Genomic DNA, 21,050 nt, shown 5'->3' on the forward strand with positions numbered 1-21,050 from the left:
TTTTCTTTGTTTCTTTTTGCCACAATTTTGGTGCCTCAAGAACAATATAGCGTCTCGTATGATGAAAAAACGACCTAAGCCCACTTAAGCCCCCTTTATTTAAATAGTTCAACTACTTGAGGTAAGCGGCAGAAAATATTAAAAATTGTAAATTCTTCTTGTAGATTCATGCCATCTTTCTTCTGTCACCTGAACTGCGCTAAAATGATCAAATTTTCATAATTTTCGGTGTAAAATTGAAGTACTCCCTTGGCTTATAATAGGTTAATGGTTCTCCGTCCAGGATTGGAAAGCATATTGATCAATTTTGATATTCCGTGGAATATTACTAGCTAGATAGATCTCTCAGCCCTGACCACATAATTTTATCCAATTAATGAACCCATTTTCTACGTGACTGGTTTATTTTAAATACTTGCAATGTCGTCACGTCAATGTTGCAGGTATTTGAAAACTTGTTGCTTGTCAACCTCCAAGTTTTAAATTTTGCCTACCGGTTAAAAGAGAGCCTTAACCGATTCAGAGAGCAAAAAAGTCAGTGCAGTGCTGGCAGCGCTTCTTTTGTGCCAGCACTAACGCGTTCGAGCATAATTAGTGCCAAATCGACCACAAGTAGAAAGTGAGACGTTTTTTATGTTGTGTTGTGTTATTGAGTGCGCGCCTGTGAATTTAGTTAATTTACCTCGTTAATCTCTCGACTTGATCAATTCGAGCTATTAAGAACCGGAGTGTACATGTGTGTGTCCGGTTTGAGTACAATGTGAGCGTCCCCCTGAAGTGTGTCTGCCCACAATTAGGTTCTCACGGATCGAAACAGCAACCGAATCGAGAGAGAAGCAGCAGCAACAGGCCAAAATATTTTGCAGCCTAGAGCCTCTATCTCTCTGTCTTAATTAGCAAATAGCCAACAGTGCAAGTGCCACAGCAACAGGCCAGCCAGGCAGCGTGTGTGTTGGGTGCTGAGGAGGTGCCTTCGTGTGTGTTTAATAATGCGCGCCACAATCGAGTTTGAGGAATGCCTAAAGGATTCGCCGAGATTCAGGTGCGTATCAAGGCCATACCAATACCATGTCACGGATCTCGCGTATCTTTGGCTGAGCTGCTTATGCGAGAGAGCAGAGCCTCGGGCCATGTAGCGTGACTGGTTGCTATCAGCACCACCCACCCCCTCATTCTCCTATTCTCTGACTCTGTCTCTCGTTCCCCATCCACGGCTCAAACGCTGGCTGTTTCGGGCTTAATCATCAATCGAACAAACTTTGCACTTGCCCGTCCCGTCACTGCTTTGGAATTTACATTTATCTGCCAATGAAAAACTATTGCATCTCCCCCCGTCATGCCGTCCATCCACTGGTCCCAACAATTTCTATTGTCTCCCCACTAATTGTCGAGATGATAAGATTTCACCAAAATTGACTCTGCTTTCGCTCGTAAACACAAAAAAAGAAACAATCCGAAACAAACCCGATGAGGCGACAAATCGATGCTTTTAGAGAGCAGCAGTGGAGATGATTAGCCCCACAAGAGGCGACGCAACAGTTCGGCCTGCCCTGCAGCGCCACTTTAATTGGAGGCGCAAATATCGCTTTAATAAAGCGGCATGGCATAAATTAAAAGTGTCATCGTAAACACAAAACGACACAAAGAGTGAGCGAGCCTCCTACCCCGACGGCCGATGGCTTCTTGGATTAAGCACGCACAGATAATGTTTTGTTCAGAGGCAACTTTAATCGGTACAACAGCAAGAGCAACGTCAGCATCCATCCCCATACTCATACCCATTCCCATTCCCATTCCTACCATCTACAGCATCTGTGCTGTTGTTTACATTTTCAAGATTGTGCTAACGTTTTCAATTTGCTTTTGTTTGTTTGTGTTTGTGTGTGTGTGTCCAGACAATTTGTGTCCAAGGAGGAGAGCGATATTGAGCACTTGGAGCAGCGGCTGGAGAAAATCATCAAGCTGTGCAATGTGGCCGTCGACTCGGGGAAGGAGTATGTCAAGAACCAGAGGTAAATGCGCATATAAATTCCGCCTCATGCATATTCATTGATATCGATTCGACTTCCACCTGCCATGTCCACAGCGCCTTTGCCATGTCCTTGTGGGATCTGCAGCAGCATTTTTTAGACAACAAAAACGCCCACAATGCGCTGGGAAAGCTGATTCATTGTTTCCAGGTGGGTCCAAGCAGGTTGTCACCGCCAAAAAAAGGCTCCTAAAGCTTAACCATTTTTTGTTTGGATTCCTGGCAGGAAATGAACAAGTTTCATACGACTCTGTTGGATCAGGCCAGTCGCACGGTGCTCAAAAATCTCACTGTATTTGTAAAGGACGACATCAATCAGGTGAAGGACTACAAGGGACACTTTCTCAAGGTCTCCGAGGGCTATGACAATGCATTGATCAAGAACGCACAGGTGTGTTTCAAAACTATATCCTATTTTATAAGCCTATCTGTAAGCCCTCTTTTCTGCGCAGGCCAGTAAAAATCGTCCGCAGGAAGTGCAGGAGGCAGCCAATATCCTTGCCGCCTCCAAGTCCTGCTTCCAGCACACCGCCTTGGACTATGTCAACTATATAACGCTGGCGCAGTCTCGCAAGGTCCCATCAATACTGTCCACGGTAAGCAAGAAGTCTCCAAAGAGCGGCCAGTCTAAGAATTACTTATCTTTCATGAATGAAAAGGGGTTTTCTGCCTCTTCTCTGCTCCGCGCTGCTTCAGTAAATAAGTGCACGGAGCAGGGGTTTTTTGTTATTGGCATGACGTCACAATTATTGTGCGATATATAGATAAGTACATATGTACGGCTTGCTGTTTTCGCCCGTACATTGCATATCTATAGCCATTGATCAACATGTTCGTTGAGTCAGTGGTTGAGTGTCCGCCAGTTGTCTATCGAGAGTGCTTGCTGCCGGATCGACGTGGACTCACTCTGTCTGACCAGCCTTTTCTTTGTATTTGTCACGTTTTCATGCTGATCTTCTTGTATATTTTGCATGTGTTTTTTGCGGTTGTACCGTCAACAGCTGCTGGATTACTATCAGGCGTGCGTGACCTACTACCATCAGGGCTTTGACTTGTGCAACGATTTCGACGAGTTCTTCAAGAACATCAGCGAGGACTTGAATGCCCTGCGCGGCGATTACCAGCAGCTGGAAAAGGTCATGCAGAATCGGCACATGAGCGTGAATCGCTATTGCGATTCGAACACGAACAGTTCCTCGAACAAAATCGAGGGCTATTTGTTTAAGAAAAAATCAAAGGGCTTCAAGACCTGGTGCAGGCGTTGGTTCTATCTGAGCGACAACCAGTTGGTCTACAGGTGGGTTCTCATGGCTCTCCATTGATCATTTTAAACATCCTCCCAACCCCAACCCCAACACCAACACCAATCCCAAACCCAATAAACCCCCACCATTTGCTTGCTTAGTTAATCGTCTATTTTTATTTGCAAACTTTTGATTTTTGTGATGTTTTATTGTGTTGTGATGTGATGTGATGTGTTGTGCTGAACGCTGAAGTGATTTGGATTCGCATTGCAGAAAACGCAGCAACGAAGACTCGTTTTCGGTTATGGAGGAGGACCTGCGCATCTGCAGTGTGCGGCCGGTGAACGAGGGCGATCGCCGCTTCTGCTTCGAAGTGATTTCGCCAACCAAGTGAGTACCTGAACCGCTGCTGCCATCCAAACTCACAGATAGCAGGTTCTAATCGCATGCCACTCCCATTTAGATCTCACATTCTGCAGGCTGACTCAGCCGATATGCTTTCCCTGTGGATTTCCGCACTGCAGCACAGTATTGGGGCAGCTATTCAGCATGACGCCACGCACAACTCGCGGCCCCAGTCGACGAACATGCCCAATGCACTGCCCGCAAAGCGGAGAATGTAAGTGGAAAACCCATAATAAGGAAATATAATAATAATAATGATTTACAATTCCATGCAGCCACTGGGAGGAGTTTTTAAAGATACCCGGCAATGCACAGTGCTGCGATTGCCGCAGCCAGGATCCTCGCTGGGCCTCCATCAATCTGGGCATTACGCTGTGCATCGAATGCTCTGGTGTCCATCGCAGCCTCGGCGTCCACTACAGCAAGGTCCGCTCCCTGACTCTGGATGCCTGGGAAACGGAGAATGTCAAGGTCATGATGGAGCTCGGAAACGAGGTGGTTAATCGTATATATGAGGCGCGGGTGGGCGATGACTGCGAGCTGAAGCGTCCCACGGAGCAGTGCGAGATTGGAGTGCGCGAGGCTTGGATTAAGGCAAAGTATGTGGAGCGACGGTTCGTGTGCGCCATGCCCAAGCCACAGGAGCTGCTGGCCAGTGAAACAGCCGAGGTGCTGAGCATAGACAGCGGCGGTGTGGCGGACGAAGGTGGCAGCGGTGGTGGGGGCAGCAACGTTCTTGGAAAGCATGCCACGCTGCCGTTGGGCGGAACACGAAAATGGGCTGTCAAGAAGCTGCGCAGGAGGCGACAGCAGCGTTCTCTGCCAAAAACATTGAGCGACGACCCAAGCATCTATAACACGGCCAAAACGGGCGACGAGCTGGACGAAGATGACGATGACGAGTCCATCAACATTCCATCAATGTCGTTGAGCATCTCGCGCGACGATTTGTTGGTCATTGGCGATGACCTAGGCCTGGACAGGTATGAGACGCCCTGCATTCTGGGCAGCGACCAGGAGAGCACCGAAGGCGAGTCCGATCCGGAGCTACCGGAGGAGGTGCCCTTCACACAGCTGGACGCGAATCAGTTGCTCTACAAGGCATCTGTTGTGCACAATCTTCCTGTAATGTGCATGGCCTTTGCCCTGGGCGCTGACAAGACATGGAAGAATCCCCAGGATCGTCAGCGCTCGTTCCTGCACCAGGCCGTCATCTCTGGCTCGGTGATGGCCTGCGAGTATCTGCTGCTGAACGGAGCAGTAATCGATGCGGTCGATGAGCTCGGCTACAGTGCGCTTCACATATCCACGGCCAAGGGGCACATTGCCCAGGTGTATCTGCTATTGAAAAACAAGGCCGCCTACGACCTGGCCTCGAGTGATGGCAAGAAGGCGCTGGACATAGCCGTTGATCAGAAAAACGCCGACATTGTCACACTGTAAGAAGAATACTTTTGAAGAATCGAATCGTTGATGCAATGCTAATTTCCATATTTTACAGTCTTCGGCTGACGCGACTCAACGATGAGATTGGCCTGAACGACGAATACAATGGGGAGGACGAGACGTACAAGGATGTGATGAAGGACTTCTCCAACTTTGCTGCTAGTCAGCCGCGCATGCTGCGTCAGCGCAACGACTCGAACACACTGGAATCCCAGCGCAGCTCTCTGACCAACTCCGACTAGCAGAGAGCAGTTGGGGGTAGTAGCACTACACCGACGCCGACGCGTCTAAAAAGTTGAAAACTTACTCGTTATTATGGATATTGTATGGATTAGTTAGTTAGGGCGCATATTGGATTGTTATTGGCTTTAAAGCGCGCTTTACGCATACCAAACCAACTGTTAAACGGTTTCGATGTCTTCTCAATTGCCACTCAACACACTCAATGCATGTCGTTCTCTGTAGGCAATCTCTCTCGCTTGAAAGGCGCTTCCGATTACACACTTTCATTGGATTTTGCAAACAAGCAAACAAAAAAACATATATCTGATATATAGGTACATTTGGCATATAGGTTTCTGTTTCCGAAGCATTTCAAGTCCGTTTTTAGCTTAAGCTTTAAGTTATACGTATTTATAGAGGAAATTATCATTTAAAATACATGTATTTACCTATATCGTATTGTACATCATCTTATGTGGTATTTATTAAACGATATTTTGTATTTGTAACTACATATACTATACGTATAGGTACTATATGTATGTACTATGTCTAGCTAGAAATTATATATTGTATTGTGTGTCGTGTATCTTATATCGTATATCGTGTTAAAGAACTGTTTCAATGTTTGCATGTTTTCGAAAACAATCCAATACATATGTTGATGATATTTGGTGCCAACTGTTGTGAGCATCTCCCTTTAGTTTCAGAATAAAGTTCTAACTTATTCGAAGTAACCTAATTACAAATGGTTATTGCTGTTCCCCCTCTGGCACAGCAAACATTAAGTACAGTATGAAATCCTCTGTGTTGTAGCTAAATCTCTAGTGAGAAAATCCCGCCTTTAGGCAGAGGAAGACTAAACCGATTGAAACTCAATCTCGCTCAACTCTGGCTCTGGCTCGGAAGCATAGTCGACACTTTTGTTTTGGATTTTGTGGACTGTCTGCAGATGTCGCTGAACGGCGCTCCGATCGTTGAACTGCCGCCCACATTCCGTGCAGGAGAACATCACGCCTGCATGGGCAACGAGGTGGCGACTGAGGCCGGACACGTGATTGAAGCTCCGATCACAAAGATGGCATTTGTGCGTACGTGAGTTACCCATGTGCACACGCGCAATGTGCTGTTGCAGGTTGGACTTTTGGGCAAAGCAACTCGAGCACTGCGAACACTTGTGACGCTTGGCCCCCGTGTGGATGTCCATGTGGCGCTTGAGGACTTCGCGCTGCGAAAAAGACAGGTCACACGAATCACATTTGTAGGGCTTGAGGCCCGTGTGGATAATCATATGGCGCTTGAGGGAACTGGCGCAGGACAGTTGCAGCTCACAAATGGGGCACTGCAGCGAGCCGCCCTTTCCGTTCTTCAGGTTCTTTATGTGCGCATTGTGGTGTCGCGTCAGCAGTTTCTCCGTGGGGAAGGCCGTTGGACACATTTGACATTGAAATGTCTTGACCGTATCGGTGACTCGACAGGCCTTTGGTTGAGGCTCGCGAGGCGACTGCTTTGACACGAACTCGCTCGATCGCTTCCGTTTGCCGACCTGCCGGCTCTCCCGTTTGGGTGTTTTCTCTTTGGGCTGAAAGGACGCACAGAATGTAATAGGGAACATGCCTCAGCCTTTAATCGACTTACCACAATAATGAGGTTCTGCTCAAAGTTGTAGACCTGCTGCTCCTCAGATATGTCGCCGTCCAAGTTAAATACCACAACATCGCCCATTTCCTCAGACTTCTCACCGCTGAACTGAATCTCCCCGTCGTCCTTAACTGCACGATAACAGGTTAAACAGGGATAATCTATATGAGATTCCTTTTTCATACTAACTGTTGTAGGACGTGATGTCGCTGTCCTGTTGAAACTCCGGAGGAGGGGAGTCGTGCTTGGGTTCCACCGTACTGGTCGAATTGATAATGTAAATTTCCCCATCCTCGGTCCTCACCACATCCCCAGCACCGACACCGACCATCTTAATATCTGTAAATTCGTGAGCAGTGACATCTGTTGGAGAGTCTTCCTCTATGTCGATCGGATCCAAGTCGACTTCATCAGCGGCTGAAGTCTCTGGATCGCCGCCCAACACAAATTCGACCTCTTCCGCTTTCAGGCATTGTGCGGGCGGGTGCTTCGAGGCAGAGCTGAGACGTCGTTTAATTGGATGCTTGGGAAGTATGGCGGGGGGCGAATCTGGAACGGGCTCTGGGGCAAGCTTTACGTCCGGATCCATAGGTTCCCACGAACCAGCTTTCTTTTCGACTAGGAATACTTCTAGCTCGCCCACGAGTTTGGCCAGTTGCTCCCTGCGAATCTCCTCGTTCACTTCGTTGCGAAGTTCCTCCCGCACATCCTGGCGCACCTCGTCGGCCAGCTCCTTGCGAACCTCTGCAGCTACTTCTTGGCGCAACTCGAGGCGCGCGGCCTCCAAACGCTTGACGAACTCCTGCTCCTGATTCTCCTTGAACTTTTCACGCCATTTCTCGGCCTCTGCCTCGCGCACCTTCTCTTGGTTTGCTATGAATGCCACCGACTCCTCGAACTCCAGCTCATCCTCGTCGTAGTCGTCCGACTCCTTTGAAAAGACGCGGCTTTTCTTGCCCAAGCCGAGCAAACGAATGTGTTTGCGCAATTTTTTCTCTGTTGCCTGGCTGCGTTGGCGGAACAGGAAGGACTTCTCCAGTTGGTAGCGGCACTCGTCGCATATCTTTTTGGGGAATGGATCTGATGGCTTTGGATCCAGTGAGACACAGGCCATCAGACGCATCGCAATGGAGAGCCCCGTGGCATCGTCGCCGAATATGGTGTGGGCATCTAGATGCTCCTTCAGACACAGGCGGCACAAGGTCTTCAAGTCGGGGTAACACAACTCCGCCTCTGGCATCGCAAACTATCTTTTTCGAATTGTTTTCAAGAACAACAATTCTGATTCCCTCAGAAATATACCAAAATATACGTCAGATAAAATATACGGTCTGACCCTCAGAAATATACTAAAATAGACCGTCTTATTTTTAAAATATACCATAAATATACTGACGAATTTCATGTTCCATCATGAATATTTCTCGTTTTTAATATTCCGTCGAATAATGCTGGCAATTTAAGACCATTGGATCTGCCCATTGAGTTCTAGGCCTACTTTTTATTGTATTGTGTCTACAACAAGGTTTATTCAAAGTAATCCATTGGAATAAATGATTCAAGGACATAAGTTTTCAGGGAGCGAAGTTCCCTAGTATGCAGATCCAAAATTAAACTTTGGCGCGTACAAAATATAGCTGAGGGAAAAGTACAAATTAACAAAGAATCGTTAAAACAATTACTTTAAATTTTGTGTACCCCTAAGGCCGCAAAGACATTGCTGGAGAACATTGCACTTATTCTCATTACGTTCCTGCGTCTGCCAGTGCAAATGCCTATTCTGCGTCTATTCCGATATCGATAGCAAACGTACGGTAGTGTAAATAGGCTATTTTATTTTTTATACGTCCAAAAAAAAGTATGTTTTATATATACGACCGATTATGATAATAGTATGTTGATAAATAGAGCTATGAAAAAAAAAAACCATGGTTACATGGTTATTGGCCATTATTTCTGCTGACACTTCGACAATGTCGAACTATGCCTATCTCCGTGCCTGAGACGACAGCGCACACAATTGGCAGGATCCACGGATGCTGGATCGTAGCGTCGGCTGTGCTTGCGACATAATTTGTCGCGATCCTTTTGATGATGGGAACGAACTTTCTTGTGAGGTGAAGGCTTCACCTGGGTTGTTTTGTTAGCGGTAGATCTAAAAGACAGGAAGGTGTCGGTGTTGAAATCTTCTCGCAAGTTATTCAATTCTAGATCCGATATGGGTATTTCCACCATGGGTACTGGCACAATTGGCCCAGGAGTTGCGACTGCTTCTGGTGCTGTGGTCGATGGAGTTTTCGGGTTTGAATCATCATCTGAAATGTATGAAATAGTTTTAGCCAACGATGAGAATTGCCATATCAAAAGAACTGACCTAGAAGATCCACAAAGCTCACATTGCCGTCTTCCCTGACCTCATCAGGCTTAACAGGAGCTTCAGCTACGTACAACTCGGAACCTTCAAACGCCATCACCTGGTTCGAGGACGTAATGCTTCTCAGTCTCATATTGTCCGAGTCGGACCAGTAACTCTCGCAGCGTTCGACATTGCCGTAGAGTGTCTCGTTGCGTTTGCGCTCGAAGAATCGCTCCATTTCATGAAAAACATCATCCAGGACGCCGATGCGGCACTTTTTCTTAGCTTCTTCCTCAATTTTCTCCTCCACTTCCTTTCGCAGGTCTTGTTCTATCTCGGCGCGCATTTCCTTCTTGCATGCGCTGAGCAATTGCTTTTTGTAAGAATCGATTTCGGAGCGGATCAGTTGAGCCGTCTGCATGCGCCACTGGGCGCTGCTCTCGGAGCAGGCTGTGGGTGTGCAGCCAGCCACATCGTGCAGCTCAAACTCCTCCTCGGCGGCTACCAAAGTGTCTACCAGCCCGCCTTTCGGATCCCGGCTCTGCAGGACCTTATTGCGCCGTAGCCTTCTGTCAGCAGCATGGCAGCGTTTGCGAAAAGCATAGTGCTCCTCGACTCGCAAAAGACATTCCGGGCAGATAACTTGGGGCAGGTCATCGTTGGGCTGCACCTCGACAGCAGTGCAAGCTATTATCTTTAGGGCGGTTTGGCCATTGGAAATCAAAAAGTTGGCGTCGCTTGAGAGACACAGACGGCACACATTCAACATTGTTTGCCGGCACGGGACGAAACAAACACAGGACTTAGGAACTCTTAGTTTCTTTGTTTTTGCACGTTTTACAAAATCAAACCCAACAATTAACAATTTTTAAAGTTGGATTCAAAATAAATAGACAAAATAAAAACTGGACTTATCGATAAAATATACCCCCAGAAATATACCGTCTCATTTTCAAAATTGACCGTAAATATACCATCAACTCAAAAGTATATAATATACCGTAAATGGTCACCCTGATTTTGAGCTGCTTTCGATATAAATAATAACGAAGTGTATGTATTTTTAATATTTCAAATATCTTATTCAAAAAAATGTGATTTGTGCCAAACTTAACATTGATATACAAATATCAGTTATTGGGTTGCTTAAACGACATCATCTTGTCCCATATCGGCATCGTCTAGCTCGCACAATTCAAGACATTTTGTATTATTTTCCAGTATTTTGAAGACGCGTTACCGCTTGTCCAATGCAATACAGAAGTACGGCCACACTGTATGTGAGTGATTTTGCATTTTCGGCATAAAGAAAAATTTATAAAAAAAGGAGCAAATTGTTGGTTAGTACGCAGTAAATTAACTTAATTACATTATATTTTTAAAGTGTTCGGTGTCTAAATTTGACATATCTCAATTACACATTTGTAGAACAGATATTCAGCTGGAAAAAAAGAAGCACAAAATGAGTCTTACATCCGCCGCGGGGATAATATCCCTACTCGATGAACCGATGCCAGATCTTAAGGTATTTGCCCTGAAGAAGCTGGACAACATTGTGGAGGAGTTTTGGCCGGAAATATCCGAGTCCATAGAGAAAATTGAGATGCTCCATGAAGATAGAGGTTTTCCGGAAAACAAACTGGCTGGCATGGTTGCCTCCAAGGTATTCTATCACTTGGGATCATTCGAGGATGCCCTCACTTATGCGCTGGGCGCTGGAGATCTGTTCGATGTGAATGCGCGTAACGAATACACGGAGACAATCATTGCCAAGTGCATTGATTTCTACATTGCCCAACGCGTCCAATTCATTGAGAATCCCAAGGAGGCCACCGCTGTAGATGAGCGCCTCGAGGGCATTGTGAATCGCATGATACAGCGCTGCCTGGACGACAACCAGTTCAGGCAGGCTCTGGGCATTGCGCTGGAGACCCGCCGCATGGACATCTTTACGGTGGCCATCATGAAGTCTGACGACGTACGTGGCATGCTGGCCTATGCCTACAATGTGACAATGTCCCTGATACAGAATCGCGGCTTCCGCAATGAAGTACTGCGCTGTTTGGTCGGCCTTTACAAGGACCTGGGCGTGCCCGATTATGTCAACATGTGCCAGTGCTTGATATTCCTCGAGGATCCTCTGGCCGTAGCAGAGATGCTAGACGCTCTGACACGATCCGTTGTGGAGACAAACAATCTGATGGCCTATCAGATTGCATTTGATCTGTACGAGTCGGCCACCCAAGAGTTTCTGGGCAACGTACTGCAGGCTCTCAAGGATACAGCACCGATACCCACAGCCCTGCCCAGCACATTCAAGCCTCAGGGGACTACCTCTGGCGATGCGGCGGCCAAGTCTGACGAAGATAAGGCCAAACCGGACGAAGATATTACGGAAGAAAAAGAACGTAAGTCTTGGACTCTATAATGTATAGCATTTCGGTTGAATAAATTACATTTTTTACGTATCTAGCCGAGCCCAAGGTCGAGCGCACAATCGATTCCTTGAACGAGGTGGAGAAACTGCATCAGAAAAATATTGAGAAGCTGATTTCCATTCTCTCCGGCGAGATCTCGATTGATCTGCAGCTGCAGTTCCTTATTCGCAGCAATCATGCCGATTTACAGGTGCTGCGCGGCACCAAGGAGGCTGTGCGCGTGTCCATCTGCCACACGGCCACAGTCATCGCCAATGCCTTCATGCACAGCGGCACAACCTCAGATCAATTCCTGCGCGACAACTTGGATTGGTTGGCGAGGGCGATCAACTGGGCCAAATTAACGGCCACCGCTTCGCTGGGAGTCATCCATCGGGGACACGAGAAGGATTCGCTGGCGCTGATGCAGAGCTACTTGCCCAAAGAGGCGGGTCCCAGTTCTGGCTACTCTGAGGGCGGCGCCCTCTATGCTCTGGGCCTCATACATGCCAATCACGGAGCCAATATCATTGACTACTTGTTGCAGCAGCTGAAGGATGCCCAGAACGAGAATGTGCGTCACGGCGGCTGCCTGGGCCTCGGTCTGGCTGGTATGGGAACCCACCGACAGGATCTGTACGAGCAGTTGAAGTTTAATTTGTATCAGGATGATGCTGTTACCGGCGAGGCGGCGGGCATTGCCATGGGCATGGTTATGCTGGGCTCCAAGAACGCTCAGGCCATCGAGGATATGGTGTCGTATGCGCAGGAAACGCAGCACGAGAAGATCCTTCGGGGTCTGGCTGTCGGCATATCGCTTACCATGTTCTCCCGCCTTGAGGAGGCCGATCCCCTCGTCACCAGTCTTTCCACCGACAAGGATCCCGTCCTGCGTCGCTCCGGCATGTACACCCTGGCCATGGCTTACAACGGAACCGGGAGCAACAAAGCCATACGCAAACTCCTGCACGTGGCCGTCTCCGATGTCAACGATGATGTCCGACGGGCTGCCGTCACCGCCATTGGCTTCATACTGTTCCGCACACCGGAACAGTGCCCTTCGGTGGTCAGCCTGCTGGCCGAGTCCTACAACCCGCACGTACGCTACGGCGCAGCGATGGCTTTGGGCATTGCCTGCGCCGGCACTGGACTGCGCGAAGCCATTGCTTTGCTGGAGCCGATGGTGAAATTCGATCCCGTGAACTTTGTGCGCCAGGGAGCATTGATTGCCTCGGCCATGATCCTCATACAGCACACGGACCAGAGCTGCCCCAAGACCACCTTCTTCCGCCAGCTGTATGCGGAGGTCATTAGCAACAAACACGAGGATGTCATGGCCAAATACGGCGCCATCTTGGCACAAGGTGAGTTCTCCCCTTTTGTGGGATTGTAAAACATGACAAATAATCGCTTTGCCCCATTGCTAGGTATCATTGATGCCGGCGGACGGAACGCTACGCTCTCGCTGCAATCACGGACCGGACACACCAATCTGCAGGCTGTCGTCGGAATGCTGGCCTTCACTCAGTACTGGTACTGGTTCCCCCTGGCTCACACTCTGTCGCTGGCCTTCACGCCGACGTGTGTGATTGGTCTGAACTCGGACTTGAAGATGCCCAAAATGGAGTTCAAGTCGGCTGCCAAGCCATCGCTGTACGCCTACCCTGCCCCGCTGGAGGAGAAGAAGAGCGAGGAGCGAGAGAAGGTGGCCACGGCGGTGCTCTCGATTGCCGCCAGACAGAAGCGGCGCGAGAATGCCGACAAGAAGGAAGACGACAAAATGGACGTGGATGAGGACAGCAAGGAGGGTGCAACGCCAGCCAAGAAGGATGATGAGAAGGCCGAGCCGGCAGCCAAGTCGGATGAGAAGGCAGCGGAGGAGAAACCCAAGAAGAAGGACGAGAAGGAGAAGGAAAAGAAAAAGGAGGATGAGAAGGAGAAGGACAAAGAGGCGGCCGGCACAAGCGCTGACAAAGAGAAGGACAAGAAAGATGAGAAGAAGGAAAAGAAAGAGCCGGAACCGAACTTCGAAATCCTCCAGAATCCCGCACGCGTCCTGCGTCAACAGTTGAAGGTCCTGAGCGTCATAGACAACCAGACCTACGAGCCCCTCAAGGAGGTCACCATTGGCGGCATCATTGTATTCCAGCACAGCGGCAAGGTTGAGGAACAGGAACTCGTCGAACCCGTGGCCGCCTTCGGTCCAATGAACGATGAGGAGAAGGAGCCCGAGCCACCAGAGCCCTTCGAATACATTGAAGACTAAATGGGCATGTTGTTCGTCATTATCTAAGTATATTTGTTCTGAATTTTCAGTTTTGGCAAAAGTGTCACGATATCTACTAAACACAAACAATTGCATACGCCGATTTAACGCTAATCCCTAATTATAATAAAATAAATGGTTCATCTTCTATGATGTAAAGAACGTGCTTTGCTTGGTTTTTGAATCAAAAACATAGGGCAGTTATTAGACGAAAATTTTGCGGTCAAATCAAGTAAAAAAAACGAGGGGGAACGTTGTGAGTTGCTGCGGAGGCCGCAACTCTACACTTATACCCGATATATAGACAGAAAACGTGTCTGAACATGTCGTCGGGCGCTGCGTAGCCACTGCAACTTAATTTGTTTCCTTTTGGCTATAAAAATCTGATCCAGATTCAGCAATCTCTAGATACGGTCATTCTCTATGATTGTGCGTTTTTAGTTTTCGCGTATCTTTAATATTGTGGATGCCACAGATTTTCATCCTTTGTGGGGGACGGAAGGGGGTGGGGCGAACTTTTGAAATATACGTTTAGTAGTGACATATTACAGAAGTTTGGATACAAAATGTCGTTGCTCTAGCTCTTATAGTCTTTGAGCACTAGTCGCTCATAGGGACGGAGTGACGGACGGACAGACAGACAGACAGGGTTCAATGGACTCGGCTATTGATGCTGATAATCAATCGGAAACGATTCCTTCTGGACGATTCCACATCCCTTCTCACCACAAATCTAATATACCCCTATAATCATTTTGAGTATCGGGTATTAATAAAAACCGATGAACAGTTGACGAGAGTCGAGTTCGAAAATTCGAACTTTGTGCGAAGCAACAGCAATACGCGTCAGTGACCATAAGCCAAGCCATGCGAGAGAAGAGCACAACTAATAGAACTAAGCATTTGGCGGGATGGCAGTTTATTCAAATAATTGTATATTTCAAATGTACACATATTTGAGTTGAAATAATGCAGTAACAGTAGCCTTAAATGTGGGAAATGATTGGAATGAGGCGAAAAAGCATCTATAATAAAGTGTAAGTCGCATGAGAGCTTTACGGTCCTGTTATTATGTCAGACCCTTTGATCCCTGCTATTGTGAATGAAAGCTTTTGGCAAAAGCTCTTTCATAACATTCTCCTGTTCCGTTGTGTTCGCTCTCGTCCTCCCACCCTTCCTCTTTCGCACACACACAACTCGTGTTTTGTTGCTGGAGTTTATCATAGTCCTCTTTGGGTTTGCGTTTTCTTTTGCTTTCGCTTTCGCACTCGTTTATTTAGTTCAGTGTGTTCCGTCGTTCAGTTGCGTCCTGCGTCCTGGCATATCCTGTCGCTATAGCTGTGTGTGCTGTCGCTTAGCGTTCTCCTCTCGTGGCTTTTGAGTGCATTTCAGCGGCTGCAAACAACAACAGAAGTTTGCCAAAACAAAATTTGCATAATTCCGAAGAATTTAGTGGATGGTGATTAGTGAAACGCGGCCCGATATAGAGAGTCCGATCCGATCCAAGAGCGGAAACAGTAAACTCTTGTCAATTTCGTGGTGGTTTAAGCCGCTTTTGGTGAACCGGCTCGGATCACAGAAACATTTTTACTCGTCCACCTGGTGTGCGTTGGCACTGAACGGCTTCAAAATTAACTACTCAAAGTATCACCACAACGCTATGTCCCTATCGGCCATAGCAAAGGTAAGCACAAATCGGAGTTCCCAGCGTCATTGGATTGGCGCCTTGTTTGGCAGAGAAATCTATTACCCGAATTGTCACTCATACCCCCCGTGCGGGCGACATAGGCAATCTCTGACTTCAGTCGTTCCTGAGGGTGGGTGGGGGCTTGTGTTGGCCCATACCTTGATTTTGTGTTCGGATCGGGCATGCGCAGACTTGCAGAATTTCACAGCTCCCTCGCGTACACACTGCGAAAGTTTCGGCGGATAGGGTTGCCAGGCGGCCAACATGGACGTGTGCAGGCACAACCTGGATTACTTACTGCGAGGACTCGACAACCCAATGGCGAGGCTTTTAACTCAAACTCCGGACTCCAGGAATGGCGGGCACTCGGCAATCAACCCCTAAAAAGCACACCCTGCGGACAAGCGCCGGACGGGCAGACCGACAAAGCTGCTCAACGAAACTTCTGAGCCAAATATCCTCTCGTGCTTGTACTGCTGCTGCTTGTGCTTCCTCTTGCTCCCCTTGGTGTCCTTGGCGCGTTTCTGCCGCGGCTGGCTTTCGCCTCGCCTCGCCTCGCTTCGGTTCGCATCGTAACGTTCGACGAGGACGAGGACAAGGACCAGGACAACGTCAACTTGATTAAGGTTAATGCCCCTATCCGACCTTGGGGTGCGACATACTTCGGGACTCGGCGGTGCCGGCCTCGGTTCGGGCCCGGCCTACTCTGTGGCTACTGCCACTTCTGCTGGCTGTCTCTCGCGATTTGACTGCTGCTGCTGTCCGACGCTTTCGGCTTTACTTTCTCATGGGTTCATTGAACTTTTAGGGAACTTATTATGCTTTCCGTGCACACATACACACACCCATTATTCATGTGTGTGAGTGGGTGGGTGGGCGTAGGGTAGGCCGTCGTCGATAGGCCCTGTTGGGTTGATTGGCCAGCAGCAGCCATCCGGCGGCCGCGCTGTATGTATATCATTTTAGGGCTCGTCCTCGTCCGCGGCCATTGCCGCTTTTCACTGTTCTGTTCCGTTCGCAGCACAGCGTGTTCGTCATTCGGAGTTCACTGTTGCTCTGCAGCTGTTGTCGGGTGCTATTTTTGGTGCAAGACGAACTTGACTCTGTGCTGTGCCGTGCCGTGCCGCGCCGCTCCGTGCTCTGGCTGTGTGCTGTGTGCTCTGTGCTGTACTGTGCTTTTGTTGCCCCATCACATCAGTCTGTCTCTAGCGTTGCTCCTGTCTGCAGCATTTCGCCGCTTACAATACGATGAATCATGTGGGTATACCTATGCGAAAAAAAGAAAAAATGTGTTAAACTGTGCTTACAAATCGATAAGTGTGTTTAATTGAAAGTAGAGTAGATCTCGTTCCGATTTAACTCCGCAGCCTAATCAATGAGTAAACAAAGGCATAAATAGCGCCGAGTGGCATTTAATGCAAATGATTAAACCAGTTTGACTAGATGGATATTATTGAAAATAGTTGTGCCGTTTGTGCTGTTTGTGCTGTTTGTGCCCCCAACACGTTATCAGTGGCAACCTGTTCTGTTCTTTTCTGCCCTGGGCTCGCTCTCTGTGTTTAAATTAGAATTTATGTAGATTTCGTAATAGAATTTGTGGGGCTGGGCCGGACAGTCGGCGTCCGGCACAGCAAGCGAAAAGAAGGTTTTTGTGACAAAATGTCTACTAATGCTACCAATGTTTCCTCCTCCGACGCACAGCCAATACTCTACTCGTATTGGCGCAGCTCGTGCTCCTGGCGCGTGCGCATTGCGATGAATCTCAAGGAGATACCCTACGACATCAAGCCGATCAGCCTGATCAAGTCCGGTGGAGAGCAGCACTGCAACGAGTATCGCGAGGTCAATCCCATGGAGCAGGTTCCGGCCCTACAGATCGGTGAGTGCTCTTAAGTCGTGCCAATTTATACTACTTCCGTGTACAACACACCCCCTAGATGGACACACCCTCATCGAATCGGTGGCCATTATGCACTACCTCGAGGAGACGCGTCCCCAGCGACCCCTACTGCCACAGGACGTCCACAAGCGGGCCAAGGTGCGCGAAATCGTGGAGATCATCTGCTCGGGCATCCAGCCGCTGCAGAACCTGATTGTTCTGATACACGTGGGCGAGGAGAAGAAGAAGGAGTGGGCCCAGCACTGGATAACACGTGGTTTCAGGGCGGTGGAGAAGGCCCTCTCCACCTCCGCCGGGAAGTACTGTGTGGGGGATGAGATCTCGATGGCTGACTGCTGCCTCGTACCGCAGGTGTTCAACGCCAGAAGGTGAGACTATCCACTGACAGATTTACAGAGAGGAGATGCCTAACCCGTTTGTACCTAGATTCCATGTGGATTTGCGTCCGTATCCCATTATTCTGCGCATCGATCGTGAGCTGGAGAGCAATCCGGCCTTCCGGGCAGCCCACCCCTCGAATCAACCGGACTGTCCGCCGGAGCTGCCCAATAAATAGAATTTTCCGACGACAACTGCAAAGCGCCGTAAAACGAAAAAGTGAATTGCAGTTCGTGACCGAAACAAACAAACACACAAGACAAACTCCACACACAGAAATCTGATAAGTGAGCAGGAACATGGACGGGAACGTGGACAGGAACGGAGGACGGACGACGGAGTTGGTGCCGAGGAGCTGGCGAGGATTCCATTAAGCATAAACAGTCGGATGTGATTTAAAAATTTGCTAACAGCATTTGAAATATGCATAAATGCATAAAAATACTATCGATAACATAACGAAATTCCAGCACGAAATTCAAAAACTTCAAAATTCCAAAAAATTCTCAAGAAAGAACGAAGCAAAAACAAGAAAAACAAAAAAAGAACGAAAGAGTAATAAATTCCATAATTTCCCTTAGTTTGTCAATGTGAACATGATCTAAAAGATGAACTCATATACATATTAAATGTAACTTATTTTTATGCATTTTATTTAGGCTAACAAAAACTTAACAAATTCAAGGAACACTCATGACGAAAAGCAAAATTCAATTCAGGGATCTAAAACGAAAAACCAAAACAAAAAATATGAATACTATCGAGGATACAAAGATATATATACATATACATATACGTATAAGTACTTCATGTCAAAGTTGGGCATACGCTAGACAAAACGTTCACAAAGTACAAAACTTCAGTCAAGAATTAAGTAAACTATACCAACAGACAAAACTATATGTTAAATCGAATAACTCATAAGTAATATACGAGAATCCATCGATCGATCCATCGATCGGTCAGTGTTGGGTCAACTATTTTATGGCTCCAAGTGGTTCCGCAAATGCATAACTAACTAACTAAAGTATTTCTCTCAACTCCACTCAATGCACATAGACGAATGACAAAGCCAACAAATTAGGTGCACAGTATTTTTAATAGAAAGTCGATGTAAGCTATAGGGTGAGAATCTGTTCATAAACCCGTGTACGAGTAGCTGTAAGCCTGCCAATGCCAAGTACTGCTGCATGACGGTACAATGCACGAGCCGAAGGACGAAGGACATTAGTCACATCATACAAATATACATACATACAAAATATATATAAAAACTTATATGAAAAGAGCTGCGCATTTTCGCATACCAAACCAAAAGCAAACCAAATTGAAATCGAACAAAACCAACAAACTAATATTCATAATTTCCGAAATATTGTAACAGTTCCATATACTATTAATAAATAAACTTCAAACTAAACTAAGCTACAGCTATAAGTTTCTGATTATGTTGTGGCCTCCCAAAAACTGCTGTGGTTGGATCACTGGCATTATAGGGCATCACAAGATCAAGTAAAATGCGATACGCAAAGGTGAAAAAGTAGTAAATGGTCAAAGTTTCTCTCGCTCTTAATTTATAAATAGATTTATTTAAATAATACACAGGTAATTACACGTAAGTCTACACGTAAATACCTGACGATGAAATTGGCTTACAGAAAAATACCAACGAAACCTTCAATCGATCTATCGATATCCGTAATTACCTGAAAGCTCATAAAATATAAAAAAAGTAAACAAGAGATAAGAGATCAATTATATCAGCTCTACAAGCAGATAATATACAATACAGTTGCAATGACAGCGCTGAGATTATTGGCCCCCAAGGGTTTGCAACGTGTTCAGTTCTTTAGGCCACCGCTTAGTGCTAGTATGGCTTCCAGCTCTGTGCCCAAGATGGAGGCAACCGTTGCGGACGAACCCCGACCCATACTCTACGCCACTTGGTTAAGCTCGTGCTCCTGGCGTGTTCGCATTGCGTTGACCCTCAAACAGATCCCCTATGATGTCCAAGCAACCAGTTTACTCCAGGTCGGCGAACATCATGCCTATACCGACAAGTATCGTGAAGTGAATCCCATGCAGACAGTTCCATCGCTTCAAATCGGTGAGTATTGGCTTTATGATTGTAGTGGGGATGGCCGGACTAATGTTGAAATGTCTACAGATGGACACTCTTTATGCGACTCGGTGGCCATTATGCACTACCTGGAGGAGACGCGGCCTAAGATCCCATTGCTGCCACAGGATGTCATGAAACGCGCCAAGGTCCGTGAGATCGTAGAGCTCATTTGCTCGGCCATTCAGCCACTGCAGAATCGCTTGGTCCTGGAGCATGTGGGCAAGGAGAAAAGCCTCGTGTGGGCACAGCATTGGATAGCTCGCGGATTTCAGGGTCTCGATCGAGTGCTCGCCGGATCCGCTGGCAAGTATTGTGTGGGCGATGAACTATCCATGGCGGATGTATGCCTCGTGCCGCAGGTCTTTAATGCCCGAATGTGAGGAATCACCCAAATCGGTTAATTGTTCAGTTAAGTACTTCCATTGTATTCTCTCTTGCAGGTACAAAGTGGACCTGAGCCCATACCCGAACATCGTTCGCCTGGATCATGAGCTACAGAGCCTGCCAGCCTTCAAAAGCAGCCATCCTCATCAACAGCCCGACTGTCCACCGAAATTTGCTGGCAAATAGGAAAAGACTAATAAGAATATCAACATTCTAATCGCATTTATATTCAATATTTAAATAAACAAAAAGAAGAAAGAGAAACTTCAGTTTAATTTATAATATAATTTTTATTAGTTTCGTCATTTTCATATAATCGTTCTTAAATGTGTAATGTGTATTCCATGTTGTAATTCATTTATGTACCGTCCTAGCTTTTGCAATTTCTATTCTTTCATCCTGGATGCGGATGCGGATCTTTATAATGTTTCTATGTGTGTGTGTGTGTCGTATGCACTTATTGGCGTTTCTGGTTGGTTGGGTGTCTGTGTGTGTGTGTTTTAGTATGTTTCTGCGTGTGTATATATGTATTCAACAAATTTTTACTATAAAT

The 21,050-nt window shown here is 47.2% G+C and overlaps 6 protein-coding genes across 7 annotated transcripts; 4 read left to right on the plus strand and 2 right to left on the minus strand.

Moving 5' to 3' along the window:
- The first annotated feature begins 676 nt into the window (after positions 1-676).
- LOC6595150 (arf-GAP with coiled-coil, ANK repeat and PH domain-containing protein 2) lies at positions 677-5,795 on the plus strand. Of its 2 annotated transcripts, none has more exons than XM_026988530.1 (10): positions 677-1,042; positions 1,896-2,012; positions 2,087-2,180; positions 2,256-2,420; positions 2,482-2,625; positions 3,031-3,326; positions 3,526-3,663; positions 3,737-3,892; positions 3,954-5,117; positions 5,180-5,795. In XM_026988530.1, exons 1-10 carry the CDS (start codon positions 990-992, stop codon positions 5,364-5,366), a joined length of 2,514 nt encoding a protein of 837 aa, XP_026844331.1. In that variant the 5' UTR covers positions 677-989; the 3' UTR covers positions 5,367-5,795. The 2 variants fall into 2 exon arrangements, with proteins under 2 accessions (XP_026844331.1, XP_002020140.1); XM_002020104.2 differs by having other exon boundaries at positions 3,547-3,663; positions 5,180-5,794.
- A 117-nt stretch (positions 5,796-5,912) lies between these two features.
- LOC6595149 (zinc finger and SCAN domain-containing protein 12) lies at positions 5,913-8,254 on the minus strand. Its single transcript, XM_002020103.2, has 3 exons — positions 7,177-8,254; positions 6,985-7,118; positions 5,913-6,928 (listed from the first exon to the last, which is right to left on the minus strand). Exons 1-3 carry the CDS (start codon positions 8,225-8,227, stop codon positions 6,206-6,208), a joined length of 1,908 nt encoding a protein of 635 aa, XP_002020139.1. The 5' UTR covers positions 8,228-8,254; the 3' UTR covers positions 5,913-6,205.
- Positions 8,255-8,805: 551 nt separating this feature from the next.
- LOC6595148 lies at positions 8,806-10,178 on the minus strand. Its single transcript, XM_002020102.2, has 2 exons — positions 9,362-10,178; positions 8,806-9,302 (listed from the first exon to the last, which is right to left on the minus strand). The coding sequence occupies exons 1-2, from the start codon at positions 10,110-10,112 to the stop codon at positions 8,938-8,940; spliced, it is 1,116 nt and encodes a 371-aa protein (XP_002020138.1). The 5' UTR covers positions 10,113-10,178; the 3' UTR covers positions 8,806-8,937.
- Positions 10,179-10,665: 487 nt separating this feature from the next.
- On the plus strand, positions 10,666-14,192 carry LOC6595147 (26S proteasome non-ATPase regulatory subunit 1). Its single transcript, XM_002020101.2, has 4 exons — positions 10,666-10,683; positions 10,772-11,751; positions 11,817-13,124; positions 13,188-14,192. The coding sequence occupies exons 2-4, from the start codon at positions 10,806-10,808 to the stop codon at positions 14,024-14,026; spliced, it is 3,093 nt and encodes a 1,030-aa protein (XP_002020137.2). The 5' UTR covers positions 10,666-10,683; positions 10,772-10,805; the 3' UTR covers positions 14,027-14,192.
- An 818-nt stretch (positions 14,193-15,010) lies between these two features.
- On the plus strand, positions 15,011-18,572 carry LOC6595145 (probable maleylacetoacetate isomerase 2). Its single transcript, XM_002020099.2, has 4 exons — positions 15,011-15,710; positions 17,415-17,592; positions 17,651-17,981; positions 18,040-18,572. The coding sequence occupies exons 1-4, from the start codon at positions 15,483-15,485 to the stop codon at positions 18,167-18,169; spliced, it is 867 nt and encodes a 288-aa protein (XP_002020135.2). The 5' UTR covers positions 15,011-15,482; the 3' UTR covers positions 18,170-18,572.
- Positions 18,573-19,756: 1,184 nt separating this feature from the next.
- Positions 19,757-20,779, plus strand: LOC6595144 (probable maleylacetoacetate isomerase 1). The gene is made up of 3 exons (XM_002020098.2): positions 19,757-20,098; positions 20,159-20,489; positions 20,554-20,779. The coding sequence occupies exons 1-3, from the start codon at positions 19,789-19,791 to the stop codon at positions 20,681-20,683; spliced, it is 771 nt and encodes a 256-aa protein (XP_002020134.1). The 5' UTR covers positions 19,757-19,788; the 3' UTR covers positions 20,684-20,779.
- The last annotated feature ends 271 nt before the right edge of the window (positions 20,780-21,050 follow it).

The sequence above is a fragment of the Drosophila persimilis genome, unplaced genomic scaffold (assembly GCF_003286085.1).
Source record: "Drosophila persimilis strain 14011-0111.01,24,50 unplaced genomic scaffold, DperRS2 tig00000000-arrow-pilon, whole genome shotgun sequence".
In the NCBI taxonomy this organism is placed as follows: Eukaryota; Metazoa; Arthropoda; class Insecta; order Diptera; family Drosophilidae; genus Drosophila; species Drosophila persimilis.

Bases quoted from the DNA above. Each gene is read 5' to 3' on its own strand.
- LOC6595150 (XM_026988530.1), top strand. From the start codon at position 990: ATGCGCGCCACAATCGAGTTTGAGGAATGCCTAAAGGATTCGCCGAGA. The intron at 3,893-3,953 runs GTAAGTGGAAAA...AATTCCATGCAG, and splicing joins CTGCCCGCAAAGCGGAGAAT to CCACTGGGAGGAGTTTTTAA. The intron at 5,118-5,179 runs GTAAGAAGAATA...CATATTTTACAG, and splicing joins AACGCCGACATTGTCACACT to TCTTCGGCTGACGCGACTCA.
- LOC6595149 (XM_002020103.2), bottom strand. From the start codon at position 8,227: ATGCCAGAGGCGGAGTTGTGTTACCCCGACTTGAAGACCTTGTGCCGC. The intron at 7,119-7,176 runs GTTAGTATGAAA...GTTATCGTGCAG, and splicing joins CGACATCACGTCCTACAACA to TTAAGGACGACGGGGAGATT. The intron at 6,929-6,984 runs GTAAGTCGATTA...GCGTCCTTTCAG, and splicing joins AGCAGAACCTCATTATTGTG to CCCAAAGAGAAAACACCCAA.
- LOC6595148 (XM_002020102.2), bottom strand. From the start codon at position 10,112: ATGTTGAATGTGTGCCGTCTGTGTCTCTCAAGCGACGCCAACTTTTTG. The intron at 9,303-9,361 runs GTCAGTTCTTTT...CATACATTTCAG, and splicing joins GAGCTTTGTGGATCTTCTAG to ATGATGATTCAAACCCGAAA.
- LOC6595147 (XM_002020101.2), top strand. From the start codon at position 10,806: ATGAGTCTTACATCCGCCGCGGGGATAATATCCCTACTCGATGAACCG. The intron at 11,752-11,816 runs GTAAGTCTTGGA...TTACGTATCTAG, and splicing joins TATTACGGAAGAAAAAGAAC to CCGAGCCCAAGGTCGAGCGC. The intron at 13,125-13,187 runs GTGAGTTCTCCC...CCCCATTGCTAG, and splicing joins CGGCGCCATCTTGGCACAAG to GTATCATTGATGCCGGCGGA.
- LOC6595145 (XM_002020099.2), top strand. From the start codon at position 15,483: ATGGTGATTAGTGAAACGCGGCCCGATATAGAGAGTCCGATCCGATCC. The intron at 15,711-17,414 runs GTAAGCACAAAT...TCCGACGCACAG, and splicing joins CCCTATCGGCCATAGCAAAG to CCAATACTCTACTCGTATTG. The intron at 17,593-17,650 runs GTGAGTGCTCTT...CACACCCCCTAG, and splicing joins GGTTCCGGCCCTACAGATCG to ATGGACACACCCTCATCGAA.
- LOC6595144 (XM_002020098.2), top strand. From the start codon at position 19,789: ATGACAGCGCTGAGATTATTGGCCCCCAAGGGTTTGCAACGTGTTCAG. The intron at 20,099-20,158 runs GTGAGTATTGGC...AAATGTCTACAG, and splicing joins AGTTCCATCGCTTCAAATCG to ATGGACACTCTTTATGCGAC. The intron at 20,490-20,553 runs GTGAGGAATCAC...TCTCTCTTGCAG, and splicing joins CAGGTCTTTAATGCCCGAAT to GTACAAAGTGGACCTGAGCC.